The 16,163-nt window shown below is 49.9% G+C and overlaps 1 protein-coding gene across 1 annotated transcript in view; it reads right to left on the bottom strand.

Annotated features, from left to right (window-relative positions):
* LOC129820679 (unconventional myosin-X-like) overlaps window positions 1-13,587 on the bottom strand; it is a 440,174-nt gene extending 426,587 nt beyond the window's left edge. The window contains exon 1 of the mRNA XM_055877525.1: window positions 13,262-13,587. Coding sequence (XP_055733500.1) covers window positions 13,262-13,282 — 21 coding nt within the window. The 5' untranslated portion in view covers window positions 13,283-13,587. The remainder of the gene's footprint in view (window positions 1-13,261) is intronic.
* Window positions 13,588-16,163: the final 2,576 nt, after the last annotated feature.

Genomic DNA, 16,163 nt, shown 5'->3' with positions numbered 1-16,163 from the left:
AGAGACAAAGAGAGAAGAGAAAGAGAGCAAGAGAAAGATAAATAAATGTTACCAGTCAGACCAGGGAGTGGGCTAGGCTTTATCAGGTTACTCATTTAACAAGAGAATGCAGAGTCTAACACAGCTTCTACCCAGCTACTACCCAGCTACTACCCAGCTACTACCCAGCTACTAAAAAACTGCTACTACCCAGCTACTACACAGCTACTAAAAAACTGCTACTACCCAGCTACTACCCAGCTACTACACAGCTACTAAAAAACTGCTACTACCCAGCTTCTACACAGCTACTACACAGCTACTAAAAAACTGCTACTACCCAGCTACTACCCAGCTTCTACACAGCTACTAAAAAACTGCTACTACCCAGCTACTACACAGCTACTAAAAAACTGCTACCCCCGCTGCTAACCCGGCTGCTAACCCGGCTGCTAACCAGGCTGCTAACCAGGCTACTAACCAGGCTGCTAACCAGGCTGCTAACCAGACTGCTAACCAGACTACTAACCAGGCTACTAGCCAGACTACTAACCAGGCTGATAACCAGGCTACTAACCAGGCTACTAACCCGGCTGCTAAACAGGCTGCTAACCAGGCTACTAACCAGGCTACTAACCAGGCTGCTAACCAGGCTGCTAACCAGACTGCTAACCAGACTACTAACCAGGCTACTAACCAGACTACTAACCAGGCTACTAACCAGACTACTAACCAGGCTACTAACCAGACTACTAACCAGGCTACTAACCAGGCTACTAACCAGGCTGCTAACCAACCTGCTAACCAGACTACTAACCAGACTACTAACCAGACTACTAACCATGCTGCTAACCAGGCTGCTAACCAGGCTACTAACCAGGCTACTAACCAGACTACTAACCAGGCTACTAACCAGGCTACTAACCAGACTACTAACCAGACTACTAACCATGCTGCTAACCAGGCTGCTAACCAGGCTACTAACCAGGCTACTAACCAGGCTACTAACCAGACTACTAACCAGGCTACTAACCAGCTACTACCCAGCATTCCAGCATTCCTACTTCAAAGACAGAGAACTGTCTTCGGAAAGTATTCAGACCCCTTAACTTTTTCCAGATGTATAATCATTTGTGTCGAGGCACAGATCTGGGGAAGGGTACCAAAACATTTCTGCAGCATTGAAGGTCCCCAACAACACAGTGGCCTCCATCATTCTGAAATGGAAGAAGTTAGGAACCACCAAGACTCTTCCTAGAGCTGGCCGCCCGGCCAAACAGAGCAATTTGGGGAGAAGGGCTTTGGTCAGGGAGGTGACCAAGAACCCGATGGTCACTCTGACAGAGCTCTAGAGTAATCCACCAATTAGACCTTTATGGTAGAGTGGCCAGACGGAAGCCACTCCTCAGTAAAAAGAACATGACAGCCCGCTTGGAGTTTGCCAAAAGCCACTTAAAGACTCTCAGACCATGAGAAACAACATTCTCTGGTTTGATGAAACCAAGACTGATTGGCCTGAATGCCAAGTGTCACGTCTGGAGGAAACCTGGCACCATCCCTGCAGTGAAGCATGGTGCTGGCAGCATCATGCTGTGGGGTTGTTAACTAAAAGAGATTAGAGTCTTTCCATTGTCTTCTCTTTAGAGCAATAGCCATTTGCTTTCCAAAATATGTATTTTGAAATATTGCGATATGTCTGGCTGGGCCTCTCTTCTTTTCACTGACAGTCGCAACTCAACAATCATCTATTTGTATTTACTATGGATGCCCATAAGCTGTTACCAAGGCAGCAGCTACTCTTCCTGGGGTTTATTATGGATCCCCATTAGTTCCTGCCAAGGCAGCAGCTACTCTTCCTGGGGTTTATTATGGATCCCCATTAGTTCCTGCCAAGGCAGCAGCTACTCTTCCTGGGGTTTATTATGGATCCCCATTAGTTCCTGCCAAGGCAGCAGCTACTCTTCCTGGGGTTTATTATGGATCCTCATTAGTTCCTGTCAAGGCAGCAGCTACTCTTCCTGGGGTTTATTATGGATCCCCATTAGTTCCTGCCAAGGCATCAGCTACTCTTCCTGGGGTTTATTAAGGATCCCCATTAGTTCCTGCCAAGGCAGCAGCTCCTCTTCCTGGGGTTTAGTATGGATCACCATTAGTTCCTGCCAAGGCAGCAGCTACTCTTCCTGGGGTTTATTATGGATCCCCATTAGTTCCTGCCAAGGCAGCAGCTACTCTTCCTGGGGTTTATTATGGATCCCCATTAGTTCCTGGGGTTTATTATGGATCCTCATTAGTTCCTGCCAAGGCAGCAGCTACTCTTCCTGGGGTTTATTATGGATCCCCATTAGTTCCTGGGGTTTATTATGGATCCCCATTAGTTCCTGGGGTTTATTATGGATCCTCATTAGTTCCTGCCAAGACAGCAGCTACTCTTCCTGGGGTTTATTATGGATCCCCATTAGCTAATTCCAAGGCAGCAGCTCCTCTTCCTGGGGTTTATTATGGATCCCCATTAGTTCCTGCCAAGGCAGCAGCTACTCTTCCTGGGGTTTATTATGGATCCCCATTAGTTCCTGGGGTTTATTATGGATCCCCATTAGTTCCTGCCAAGGCAGCAGCTACTCTTCCTGGGGTTTATTATGGGTCCCCATTAGTTCCTGCCAAGGCAGCAGCTCCTCTTCCTGGGGTTTATTATGGGTCCCCATTTAGTTCCTACCAAGGCAGCAGCTACTCTTCCTGGGGTTTATTATGGATCCCCATTAGTTCCTGCCAAGTCAGCAGCTACTCTTCCTGGGGTTTATTATGGATCCCCATTAGTTCCTGCCAAGGCAGCAGCTACTCTTCCTGGGGTTTATTATGGATCCCCATTAGTTCCTGCCAAGGCAGCAGCTACTCTTCCTGGGGTTTATTATGGATCCCCATTAGCTAATTCCAAGGCAGCAGCTACTCTTCCTGGGGTTTATTATGGATCCCCATTAGCTAATTCCAAAGCAGCAGCTACTCTTCCTGGGGTTTATTATGTATCCCCATTAGTTCCTGCCAAGGCAGCAGCTACTCTTCCTGGGGTTTATTATGGATCCCCATTAGCTAATTCCAAGGCAGCACCTACTCTTCCTGGGGTCCAGCAACATAAAAAGCAGTTTATACATTTTTAAAACCAATACAATACATTCATAACAGATTTCACAACATATGAAGTGTGATGTCCTCAGAGCTCTAGTCTTCTACCACACATCTATAACACAAACTCCATGTGTAGGTGTGTATAGTGGGTATGGTGTGTTAGTATGCATGGGTCTGGGTATTATGGTACTGCTTCCTAAATAGCTCATGGTGCATTCCTAGTTAAAACAATACAGCCAATGGAGACGGTAATGATCCTCTATGGCCAAACCATGCTTTAGTAGCCCATTGTGAATGACTGTACGTATCGCTGTATAGACAGGAGTAGACTAATGAGGATATATAATTGACTTTAGGGAAAGCTCCCCTAGCCTTATGGACGCGCCGGGGATGCTCTCATCCATACCCTTTACCACATCATTTAACACCAAGGTTGCAGCAGACATGGTGCGATGACCCGGCCTGAAATCAGACTGGTGAACACTTAGAAGACAATTTCGAACAGAGGGCGATAATTATTTAGGTGGATGGGTTCACCATCGAGGGAGCACCTGGGCCTCCTTCCAGCAGCACAAACCCAGACACGCTCCTCATCTGGCTCATCCCAGGAGGAGCAGCATGAGGGTAGTCTCCTCTGACACCAGAGGATGTGGGAACATTACGTAACAGAGGTCAGATGTAATCAACCTTGGACTTCTACTCTCTCCTTTCTCCAGCCAACCGTGGTTATCTAATACAACCTGATTCCACCGAGCAGAGCTTTGATTGGATTGGTTCGGGTGATTAAAGGACTGTGGCTCTCTTTGACTGTCAGACGTTCAGACTCCCGACTTCCTCATCAACACTTTGCGGCTGAGCCTTTGTTGCTTCTAGACATTTTCACTTGACAGTAACACTTACAGTTGACCTGGGGGCAGCTCTAGCAGGGCAGAAATTTGACGAAATGACTTGTTGGAAAGATGGCATCCTATGACAGTGACATGTTGAAAGTCACTGAGCTCTTCAGGAAGGCCATTCTACTGCCAATGTTTGTCTATGGAGATTGCATGGCTGTGTGCTCAATTTGATGTACCTGTCAGCAACGGGTGTGGCTGAAATAGCCGAATCTACTAATTTGAAGGGGTGTCCACATACTTTTGTGTATATAGTGTATCCATTCAGAATATGATGTGACAGCACAAACATTCCTGATCTACACAGCAACACAACCGGTGTGATGACCAGTGTGATAACCAGTGTGATAACCGGTGTGATAACCAGTGTGATAACCGGTGTGATAACCGGTGTGATAACCAGTGTGATAACCAGTGTGATAACCAGTGTGATAACCAGTGTGACAACCGGTGTGATAACCGGTGTGATAACCAGTGTGACAACCGGTGTGATAACCGGTGTGATAACCGGTGTGATAACCAGTGTGACAACCGGTGTGATAACCGGTGTGATAACCAGTGTGACAACCAGTGTGATAACCGGTGTGACAACCAGTGTGATAACCGGTGTGACAACCAGTGTGATAACCGGTGTGACAACCAGTGTGATAACCGGTGTGATAACCAGTGTGACGACCGGTGGTACGACCGGTGTGATAACCAGTGTGATAACCAGTGTGATAACCAGTGTGATAACCGGTTTCCCGTTGATTCAACGTCATCACATTACATTTTTTGTTGTTGAAATGACGTAGAAACAAGGTTGATTGAACCAGTTTTTGGCCAGTGGGAAGTGAAGGATTACACTAACTCCCTCACAGAGACTCAGTGGGAAGTGAAGGATTACACTAACTCCCTCACAGAGACTCAGTGGGAAGTGAAGGATTACACTAACTCCCTCACAGAGACTCAGTGGGAAGTGAAGGATAACACTAACTCCCTCACAGAGACTCAGTGGGAAGTGAAGGATTACACTAACTCCCTCACAGAGACTCAGTGGGAAGTGAAGGATTACACTAACTCCCTCACAGAGACTCAGTGGGAAGTGAAGGATTACACTAACTCCCTCACAGAGACTCAGTGGGAAGTGAAGGATTACACTAACTCCCTCACAGAGACTCAGTGGGAAGTGAAGGATTACACTAACTCCCTCACAGAGACTCAGTGGGAAGTGAAGGATTACACTAACTCCCTCACAGAGACTCAGTGGGAAGTGAAGGATTACACTAACTCCCTCACAGAGACTCAGTGGGAAGTGAAGGATTACACTAACTCCCTCACAGAGACTCAGTGGAATCCAGAGATGGCTGAACGATAACACATTTTGGTGTTACATGTACTCTTATAGGGAGTGTCGTATTCATTAGATGTTACAGTAAAATGTGTGAGTCTGGTGATCTAGATTTTAGTGTAAAATTTGTGAGTCTGTTGATCTAGATTTTACTGTAAAATTTGTGAGTCTGTTGATCTAGATTTTACTGTAAAATTTGTGAGTCTGGTGATCTAGATTTTAGTGTAAAATTTGTGAGTCTGGTGATCTAGATTTTACTGTAAAATTTGTGAGTCTGTTGATCTAGATTTTACTGTAAAATTTGTGAGTCTGTTGATCTAGATTTTACTGTAAAATTTGTGAGTCTGGTGATCTAGATTTTACTGTAAAATTTGTGAGTCTGGTGATCTAGATTTTACTGTAAAATTTGTGAGTCTGGTGATCTAGATTTTAGTGTAAAATGTGTGTCTGGTGATCTAGATTTTACTGTAAAATGTGTGTCTGGTGATCTAGATTTTACTGTAAAATGTGTGTCTGGTGATCTAGATTTTACTGTAAAATGTGTGTCTGGTGATCTAGGTTTTTGTTGATGCTCTTTTGAACCCTTTAATGTGCATCTGTGTGGTGCTGCCTGGGGGAGACAGACAGTTGGGTTCTGGGATCTGTCACATCCTCTCAGTCCCAAAAGCTGAACCCTAAAACTCATTAGCTGGAGTCACTAGATGAACACACCAAGTCCTGTCCACTATCCAGACTGCCCACTACTCACTGCCTCCCTCCTGGCCTGTCTGCTGCCAGGTACTGCCGTCCTGTTCTGCCCACTACTCACTACCTCCCTCCTGGCCTGTCTGCTGCCAGGTACTGCTGTCCTGTTCTGCCTCCCTCCTGGCCTGTCTGCTGCCAGGTACTGCTGTCCTGTTCTCCCCACTACTCACTACCTCCCTCCTGGCCTGTCTGCTGCCAGGTACTGCTGTCCTGTTCTGCCTCCCTCCTGGCCTGTCTGCTGCCAGGTACTGCTGTCCTGTTCTCCCCACTACTCACTACCTCCCTCCTGGCCTGTCTGCTGCCAGGTACTGCTGTCCTGTTCTGCCCACTACTCACTACCTCCCTCCGTCTGCTGCCAGGTACTGCTGTCCTGTTCTGCCCACTACTCACTACCTCCCTCCTGGCCTGTCTGCTGCCAGGTACTGCTGTCCTGTTCTGCCTCCCTCCTGGCCTGTCTGCTGCCAGGTACTGCTGTCCTGTTCTGCCCACTACTCACTACCTCCCTCCTGGCCTGTCTGCTGCCAGGTACTGCTGTCCTGTTCTGCCCACTACTCACTACCTCCCTCCGTCTGCTGCCAGGTACTGCTGTCCTGTTCTGCCCACTACTCACTACCTCCCTCCGTCTGCTGCCAGGTACTGCTGTCCTGTTCTGCCTACTACTCACTACCTCCCTCCCTCCGTCTGCTGCCAGGTACTGCTGTCCTGTTCTGCCTACTACCTCCCTCCTGGCCTGTCTGCTGCCAGGTACTGCTGTCCTGGAGCATCCTGTTCTTCTGGGTGGGTGTATTTGAGGTGAAGAGAGATTTATGTGAACAGGGGCCTCTCTCCTTGTGTTCTTGTCTCTCTGCATACACACATCCTGACAGATGAAAACCTCATTTAGGCACACTCATGCTCCTCAGCCAGTGCTTTTTTACTGAACCACTTCCAGTCACAATTTGATCTATTTTGGGCCAGCCACTTTTTTTTTTTTTTTTTTTTTTTAATTTTTATCCCATTTTCTCCCCAATTTTCGTGGTATCCAATCGCTAGTAATTACTATCTTATCTCATCGCTACAACTCCCGTACGGGCTCGGGAGAGACGAAGGTCGAAAGCCATGCGTCCTCCGAAGCACAACCCAACCAAGCCGCACTGCTCTTTAACACAGCGCGCCTCCAACCCGGAAGCCAGCCGCACCAGTGTGTCGGAGGAAACACCGTGCACCTGCCCCCCTTGGTTAGCTCGCACTGCGCCCGGCCCGCCACAGGAGTCGCTGGAGCGCGATGAGACAAGGATATCCCTACCGGCCAAACCCTCCCTAACCCGGACGACGCTAGCCCAATTGTGCGTCGCCCCACGGACCTCCCGGTCGCGGCCGGCTGCGACAGAACCTGGGCGCGAACCCAGAGACTCTGGTGGCGCAGTTAGCACTGCGATGCAGTGCCCTAGACCACTGCGCCACCCGGGAGGCCTTGGGCCAGCCACTCTTAAATAGTACCCGTGCCAGTACAGGTGAAACACCTTCCCACTAACGAGATGGCAACCAGCACAGGTGTAACACATACTGACTAACAAGGTGATGCCAATCGGTACTAACGAGCTATTCAAAACATAAATGGAAAAACCAAAACCTATAACATTATTCAAGTGTATATTAATGTGTATAGTGCATATTGATGTATATATTGATGTATATATTGATGTATATAGTGATGTGCATATTGATGTATATAGTGATGTGTATATAGGGAAGTGTATATAGGGAAGTGTATAGCGATGTGTAAAGTGATGTATATATTGATGTGTATATTCATGTGTATATAGTGATGTATATAGTGATGTATATAGTGATGTGTATAGCGAAAATAAAGAGACCTTGGTCTCAGCATTGACTCCCTGTCTAAATAAAGACACCTTGGTCTCAGCATTGACTCCCTGTCTAAATAGAGACACCTTGGTCTCAGCATTGACTCCCTGTCTAAATAAAGACACCTTGGTCTCAGCATTGACTCCCTGTCTAAAGACACCTTGGTCTCTGCATTGACTCCCTGTCTAAATAAAGACACCTTGGTCTCGGCATTGACTCCCTGTCTAAATAGAGACACCTTGGTCTCAGCATTGACTCCCTGTCTAAATAAAGACACCTTGGTCTCGGCATTGACTCCCTGTCTAAATAAAGACACCTTGGTCTCAGCATTGACTCCCTGTCTAAATAAAGACACCTTGGTCTCGGCATTGACTCCCTGTCTAAATAAAGACACCTTGGTCTCTGCATTGACTCCCTGTCTAAATAAAGAGACCTTGGTCTCAGCATTGACTCCCTGTCTAAATAAAGAGACCCTGGTCTCAGCATTGACTCCCTGTCTAAATAAAGAGACCCTGGTCTCAGCATTGACTCCCTGTCTAAATAATGACACCTGGTCTCAGCATTGACTCCCTGTCTAAATAAAGACACCCTGGTCTCAGCATTGACTCCCTGTCTAAATAAAGACACCCTGGTCTCAGCATTGACTCCCTGTCTAAATAAAGACACCTTGGTCTCAGCATTGACTCCCTGTCTAAATAAAGACACCCTGGTCTCAGCATTGACTCCCTGTCTAAATAAAGACACCTTGGTCTCAGCATTGACTCCCTGTCTAAATAAAGACACCCTGGTCTCAGCATTGACTCCCTGTCTAAAGACACCTTGGTCTCAGCATTGACTCCCTGTCTAAATAGAGACACCTTGGTCTCAGCATTGACTCCCTGTCTAAATAAAGACACCTTGGTCTCAGCATTGACTCCCTGTCTAAATAAAGACACCTTGGTCTCAGCATTGACTCCCTGTCTAAATAAAGACGCCTTGGTCTCAGCATTGACTCCCTGTCTAAATAGAGACACCTTGGTCTCAGCATTGACTCCCTGTCTAAATAAAGACACCTTGGTTTCAGCATTGACTCCCTGTCTAAATAAAGACACCTTGGTCTCAGCATTGACTCCCTGTCTAAATAAAGACGCCTTGGTCTCAGCATTGACTCCCTGTCTAAATAGAGACACCTTGGTCTCAGCATTGACTCCCTGTCTAAATAAAGACACCTTGGTTTCAGCATTGACTCCCTGTCTAAATAAAGACACCTTGGTCTCAGCATTGACTCCCTGTCTAAATAAAGACACCTTGGTTTCAGCATTGACTCCCTGTCTAAATAAAGAGACCTTGGTCTCAGCATTGACTCCCTGTCTAAATAGAGACACCTTGGTCTCAGCATTGACTCCCTGTCTAAATAAAGACACCTTGGTCTCAGCATTGACTCCCTGTCTAAATAAAGACACCTTGGTCTCTGCATTGACTCCCTGTCTAAATAAAGAGACCTTGGTCTCAGCATTGACTCCCTGTCTAAATAAAGAGACCTTGGTCTCAGCATTGACTCCCTGTCTAAATAAAGACACCTTGGTCTCAGCATTGACTCCCTGTCTAAATAAAGACACCCTGGTCTCAGCATTGACTCCCTGTCTAAATAAAGACACCTTGGTCTCAGCATTGACTCCCTGTCTAAATAAAGACACCCTGGTCTCAGCATTGACTCCCTGTCTAAAGACACCTTGGTCTCAGCATTGACTCCCTGTCTAAATAGAGACACCTTGGTCTCAGCATTGACTCCCTGTCTAAATAAAGACACCTTGGTCTCTGCATTGACTCCCTGTCTAAATAAAGACACCTTGGTCTCAGCATTGACTCCCTGTCTAAATAAAGACACCTTGGTCTCAGCATTGACTCCCTGTCTAAATAAAGACACCTTGGTTTCAGCATTGACTCCCTGTCTAAATAAAGAGACCTTGGTCTCAGCATTGACTCCCTGTCTAAATAAAGACACCTTGGTCTCAGCATTGACTCCCTGTCTAAATAAAGGTTCAATGAAAGAAATAGGTGTTGATTGTCGCCCCGGTGCTTTCATCACGCAGGGCTGGACATGGGGTGAAAGGTTAGAGGGGATGTTAAGTGCTGACACTGGGCCACGGGGAGCAAGGGTAAGGGTTAGAGGGGATGTTAAGTGCTGACACTGGGCCACGGGGAGCAAGGGTAAGGGTTAGAGGGGATGTTAAGTGCTGACACTGGGCCACGGGGAGCAAGGGTAAGGGTTAGAGGGGATGTTAAATGCTGACACTGGGCCACGGGGAGCACGGGTAAGGGTTAGTCGGGATGTTAAGTGCTGACACTGGGCCACGGGGAGCACGGGTAAGGGTTAGAGGGGATGTTAAGTGCTGACACTGGGCCACGGGGAGCAAGGGTAAGGGTTAGAGGGGGTGTTAAGTGCTGACACTGGGCCACGGGGAGCAAGGGTAAGGGTTAGAGGGGATGTTAAGTGCTGACACTGGGCCACGGGGGAGCAAGGGTAAGGGTTAGAGGGGATGTTAAGTGCTGACACTGGGCCACGGGGAGCAAGGGTAAGGGTTAGAGGGGATGTTAAGTGCTGACACTGGGCCACGGGGAGCAAGGGTAAGGGTTAGAGGGGATGTTAAGTGCTGACACTGGGCCACGGGGAGCAAGGGTAAGGGTTAGAGGGGATGTTAAGTGCTGACACTGGGCCACGGGGAGCACGGGTAAGGGTTAGAGGGGGTGTTAAGTGCTGACACTGGGCCACGGGGAGCAAGGGTAAGGGTTAGAGGGGATGTTAAGTGCTGACACTGGGCCACGGGGGAGCAAGGGTAGGGGTTAGAGGGGATGTTAAGTGCTGACACTGGGCCACAGGGAACAAGGGTAGGGGTTAGAGGGGATGTTAAGTGCTGACACTGGGCCACAGGGAACAAGGGTAGGGGTTAGAGGGGATGTTAAGTGCTGACACTGGGCCACAGGGAACAAGGGTAGGGGTTAGAGGGGATGGGGTGGAAGACAGAATAGGACGACGAGTGAGAAGGGAGGAGTTTAACAATAGGGCCGTAGTAGTTCAGGGGTCATAATGACATCACAGGGGTCGTCAGTGTGTACTTAGACATGACACATCACACCCTGGCAGGAAATGCATAGGGGAAAGAGACCAGGACTCTGGTTTTGTCAGAGTTCAAAGGGTAGACTTCAGATACATTCTCTCTGTTTCCCATGTGGGGCTGGGCGGTCTCCTTTCATGCCTAGTGACATAAGTAGGCGTATGCCCCTACCAGTTATAGGTAACAATGTCTGCCATTAGAAGGTTGATGGACCATGGGGAAGGTGACGCCATCATTCACCATGAGATAGACTGCCTGGTCTATGGGCTGATGAGATCAACAGGGCTGGACTTAAGATAGGAGGCTCGTCCTTGTGCCTTAAACAACAGAGATTTAGAAGTGTGTGACATGTGGACATGTAGTAAACTTGTTTTAAGTTGTCCTTTCCCAAGGACAGACAGTCCAGCTGCATCCTGCGGTCGAGCGAGCCCAGCCCAGAGCTCAGCCGTCGAGCTATCCCAGCCCAGCCCAGAGCTCAGCCGTCGAGCTATCCCAGCCCAGCCCAGAGCTCAGCCGTCGAGCGATCCCAGCCCAGAGCTCAGCCGTCGAGCTATCCCAGCCCAGAGCTCAGCCGTCGAGCTATCCCAGCCCAGAGCTCAGCCGTCGAGCGATCCCAGCCCAGAGCTCAGCCGTCGAGCTATCCCAGCCCAGAGCTCAGCCGTCGAGCGATCCCAGCCCAGAGCTCAGCCGTCGAGCTATCCCAGCCCAGAGCTCAGCCGTCGAGCTATCCCAGCCCAGAGCTCAGCCGTCGGGCTATCCCAGCCCAGAGCTCAGCCGTCGAGCTATCCCAGCCCAGAGCTCAGCCGTCGAGCTATCCCAGCCCAGAGCTCAGCCGTCGAGCTATCCCAGCCCAGAGCTCAGCCGTCGAGCTATCCCAGCCCAGAGCTCAGCCGTCGGGCTATCCCAGCCCAGAGCAGAGTGTAACGGATGTGAAATGGCTAGCTAGGTACTGTTGTTGATGTGTGCAGAAGGTCCCTGGTTCGCGCCCGAGGTCGGGGCGAGGGGACGTACTAAAGTTATACTGTTACAAGAGCTCAGCCGTCGAGCTATCCCAGCTCAGATCAGAGCTCAGCAGTCGAGCTATCCCAGCCCAGAGCTCAGCCGTCAAGCTATCCCAGCCCAGCCCAGAGCAGAGCTCAGCAGTCAAGCTATCCCAGCCCAGAGCAGAGCTCAGCAGTCAAGCTATCCAGCCCAGAGCAGAGCTCAGCAGTCGAGCTATCCCAGCTCAGATCAGAGCTCAGCAGTCGAGCTATCCCAGCCCAGAGCTCAGCCGTCAAGCTATCCCAGCCCAGCCCAGAGCAGAGCTCAGCAGTCAAGCTATCCCAGCCCAGAGCAGAGCTCAGCAGTCAAGCTATCCCAGCCCAGAGCAGAGCTCAGCAGTCGAGCTATCCCAGCCCAGAGCAGAGCTCAGCAGTCGAGCTATCCCAGCCCAGAGCAGAGCTCAGCAGTCAAGCTATCCCAGCCCAGAGCAGAGCTCAGCAGTCAAGCTATCCCAGCCCAGAGCAGAGCTCAGCCGTCAAGCTATCCCAGCCCAGAGCAGAGCTCAGCAGTCGAGCTATCCCAGCCCAGAGCAGAGCTCAGCAGTCGAGCTATCCCAGCCCAGAGCAGAGCTCAGCAGTCGAGCTATCCCAGCCCAGAGCAGAGCTCAGCAGTCGAGCTATCCCAGCCCAGAGCAGAGCTCAGCAGTCGAGCTATCCCAGCCCAGAGCAGAGCTCAGCAGTCGAGCTATCCCAGCCCAGAGCAGAGCTCAGCAGTCGAGCTATCCCAGCCCAGAGCAGAGCTCAGCAGTCGAGCTATCCCAGCCCAGAGCAGAGCTCAGCAGTCGAGCTATCCCAGCCCAGAGCAGAGCTCAGCAGTCGAGCTATCCCAGCCCAGAGCAGAGCTCAGCAGTCAAGCTATCCCAGCCCAGAGCAGAGCTCAGGATGCCTATTGTGTCTGGCTGTGTCCCACTGCTGCTACTGCTATTACTTACTACTAGGCTATAACACATATCCTGCTGCATAAAGTACTGTAAACCATATGCTAGCGTCTCACCCTTTACGAGCGAAATAAGCCATTATTGTTTGTTTTTAATTTGCAGCAGAAGAGGACCGCTGTAAAACACAATACAAAACCTCCGCGACAGAAAAAGTGCTCACTGCTCGTAAAGATGTAACAAAGACGCTCCCGGTTCATGCAGTCACTTTGAAATGAAACAACGTTTCGAAGCTGCTACAATGCCTCGAAATATTTTGTTCAGACTTTTATCTTACCTTCACAAAGAAAGAATCCATTTCAAATAAACGATCCTCCACAAAACTCTTCTAATCGTATATTCCAGGTACCACAGTAGCGCTAAAGCGGAATATGTAATCCCAGATGACTTCCCCTCCCGAGCTGACGTCAAGACGAGAGAAGTTCCATTCGCACTCTTTCTTCTCAAAACGGGAATCCAGATCAGGTAAACCACGAATTCCTATTAACGTCCCAGTAAAAAAGCAGTTGTTAACTGGATTTAAAACACGTCAAAACAAATCAACAGCCGGTCCGTCTGGGATAGGGCGCAGCCGCGTCCCGTGTACCGTGTCTGTGTAACCGGTATGAATGAGGACGGCGTATTGAGCTCTGTCATTGGAGGCGGAGCTTGAAGCGGTAGACCCCATGGTGCACGCCCTCATTGGAACAATGTAACAGCAGTATCTACTGCACAATTTGTTTTCAGCATTTTAATGTATATTATTAGTAGTTTAGTAGGTTGTAGTTATATACAGTAGTAGTTCTTATGTTATCAATCACATCACACTAAGATACATGTAAAAAGGGTCCTGATTGCTGAAGCATATATTGTTCAAGGGTCAGGGTTATTCAATCAGGGTTATCCAGGGTCAGGGTTATTCAATCAGGGTTATCCAGGGTCAGGATTATCCAGGGTCACGGTTATCCAGGGTCACGGTTATCCACGGTCAGGGTTATCCACGGTCAGGGTTATCCAGGGTCGGGGTTATCCAGGGTCGGGTTTATCCAGGGTCGGGGTTATCCAGGGTCGGGGTTATCCAGGGTCGGGGTTATCCAGGGTCAGGTTTATCCAGGGTCAGGGTTATCCAGGGTCAGGTTTATCCAGGGTCGGGGTTATCCAGGGTCGGGTTTATCCAGGGTCGGGGTTATCCAGGGTCGGGGTTATCCAGGGTCGGGGTTATCCAGGGTCGGGGTTATCCAGGGTCGGGTTTATCCAGGGTCGGGGTTATCCAGGGTCGGGGTTATCCAGGGTCGGGGTTATCCAGGGTCAGGTTTATCCAGGGTCAGGGTTATCCAGGGTCAGGTTTATCCAGGGTCAGGGTTATCCAGGGTCAGGGTTATCCAGGGGCAGGTTTATCCAGAGGCAGGTTTATCCAGGGTCAGGTTTATCCAGGGGCAGGTTTATCCAGGGGCAGGTTTATCCAGGGTCAGGGTTATCCAGTCAAGGTGTTGGTGATAAGCTCCCCTTTCCACAGTGGGGTCACATTAGTTTGTCGCCCAAATGGTTTGGATAATACAAACACAAGTTGCACATCGACGGTACTGACTTCAGACGATAGGGGCTTGTGGGGATCGTAGAGCAAAACGAAGACCACCATCGTGTTCGTGAGAGTCTCCCCTTTTAATAGTTTATAGGCCAAAACCGTTCGGACGCTACAGACATTTTTGTGAGAAGACCGATTTTCAGGATGTCTCCTGGTCTGACTAACAACGCTGTAGCTCGGCCACCACCTTCCACCTCAGATGGGATGTCTCCTGGTCTGACTAACAACGCTGTAGCTCGGCCACCTTCCACCTCAGATGGGATGTCTCCTGGTCTGACTAGCAACGCTGTAGCTCGGCCACCACCTTCCACCTCAGATGGGATGTCTCCTGGTCTGACTAACAACGCTGTAGCTCGGCCACCACCTTCCACCTCAGATGGGATGTCTCCTGGTCTGACTAACAACGCTGTAGCTCGGCCACCACCTTCCACCTCAGATGGGATGTCTCCTGGTCTGACTAACAACGCTGTAGCTCGGCCACCACCTTCCACCTCAGATGGGATGTCTCCTGGTCTGACTAACAACGCTGTAGCTCGGCCACCTTCCACCTCAGATGGGATGTCTCCTGGTCTGACTAACAACGCTGTAGCTCGGCCACCACCTTCCACCTCAGATGGGATGTCTCCTGGTCTGACTAACAACGCTGTAGCTCGGCCACCACCTTCCACCTCAGATGGGATGTCTCCTGGTCTGACTAACAACGCTGTAGCTCGGCCACCACCTTCCACCTCAGATGGGATGTCTCCTGGTCTGACTAACAACGCTGTAGCTCGGCCACCACCTTCCACCTCAGATGGGATGTCTCCTGGTCTGACTAACAACGCTGTAGCTCGGCCACCACCTTCCACCTCAGATGGGATGTCTCCTGGTCTGACTAACAACGCTGTAGCTCGGCCACCACCTTCCACCTCAGATGGGATGTCTCCTGGTCTGACTAACAACGCTGTAGCTCGGCCACCACCTTCCACCTCAGATGGGATGTCTCCTGGTCTGACTAACAACGCTGTAGCTCGGCCACCACCTTCCACCTCAGATGGGATGTCTCCTGGTCTGACTAACAACGCTGTAGCTCGGCCACCACCTTCCACCTCAGATGGGATGTCTCCTGGTCTGACTAACAACGCTGTAGCTCGGCCACCACCTTCCACCTCAGATGGGATGTCTCCTGGTCTGACTAGCAACGCTGTAGCTCGGCCACCTTCCACCTCAGATGGGATGTCTCCTGGTCTGACTAACAACGCTGTAGCTCGGCCACCACCTTCCACCTCAGATGGGATGTCTCCTGGTCTGACTAACAACGCTGTAGCTCGGCCACCACCTTCCACCTCAGATGGGATGTCTCCTGGTCTGACTAACAACGCTGTAGCTCGGCCACCACCTTCCACCTCAGATGGGATGTCTCCTGGTCTGACTAACAACGCTGTAGCTCGGCCACCACCTTCCACCTCAGATGGGATGTCTCCTGGTCTGACTAACAACGCTGTAGCTCGGCCACCACCTTCCACCTCAGATGGGATGTCTCCTGGTCTGACTAACAACGCTGTAGCTCGGCCACCACCTTCCACCTCAGATGGGATGTCTCCTGGTCTGACTAACAACGCTGTAGCTCGGCCAC

Source organism: Salvelinus fontinalis, chromosome 23, assembly GCF_029448725.1.
Source record: "Salvelinus fontinalis isolate EN_2023a chromosome 23, ASM2944872v1, whole genome shotgun sequence".
NCBI classification, from domain to species: Eukaryota; Metazoa; Chordata; class Actinopteri; order Salmoniformes; family Salmonidae; genus Salvelinus; species Salvelinus fontinalis.
The sequence above is the reverse complement of the archived record's forward strand: the minus strand, read 5'-3'. Positions and strand labels throughout refer to the sequence as shown.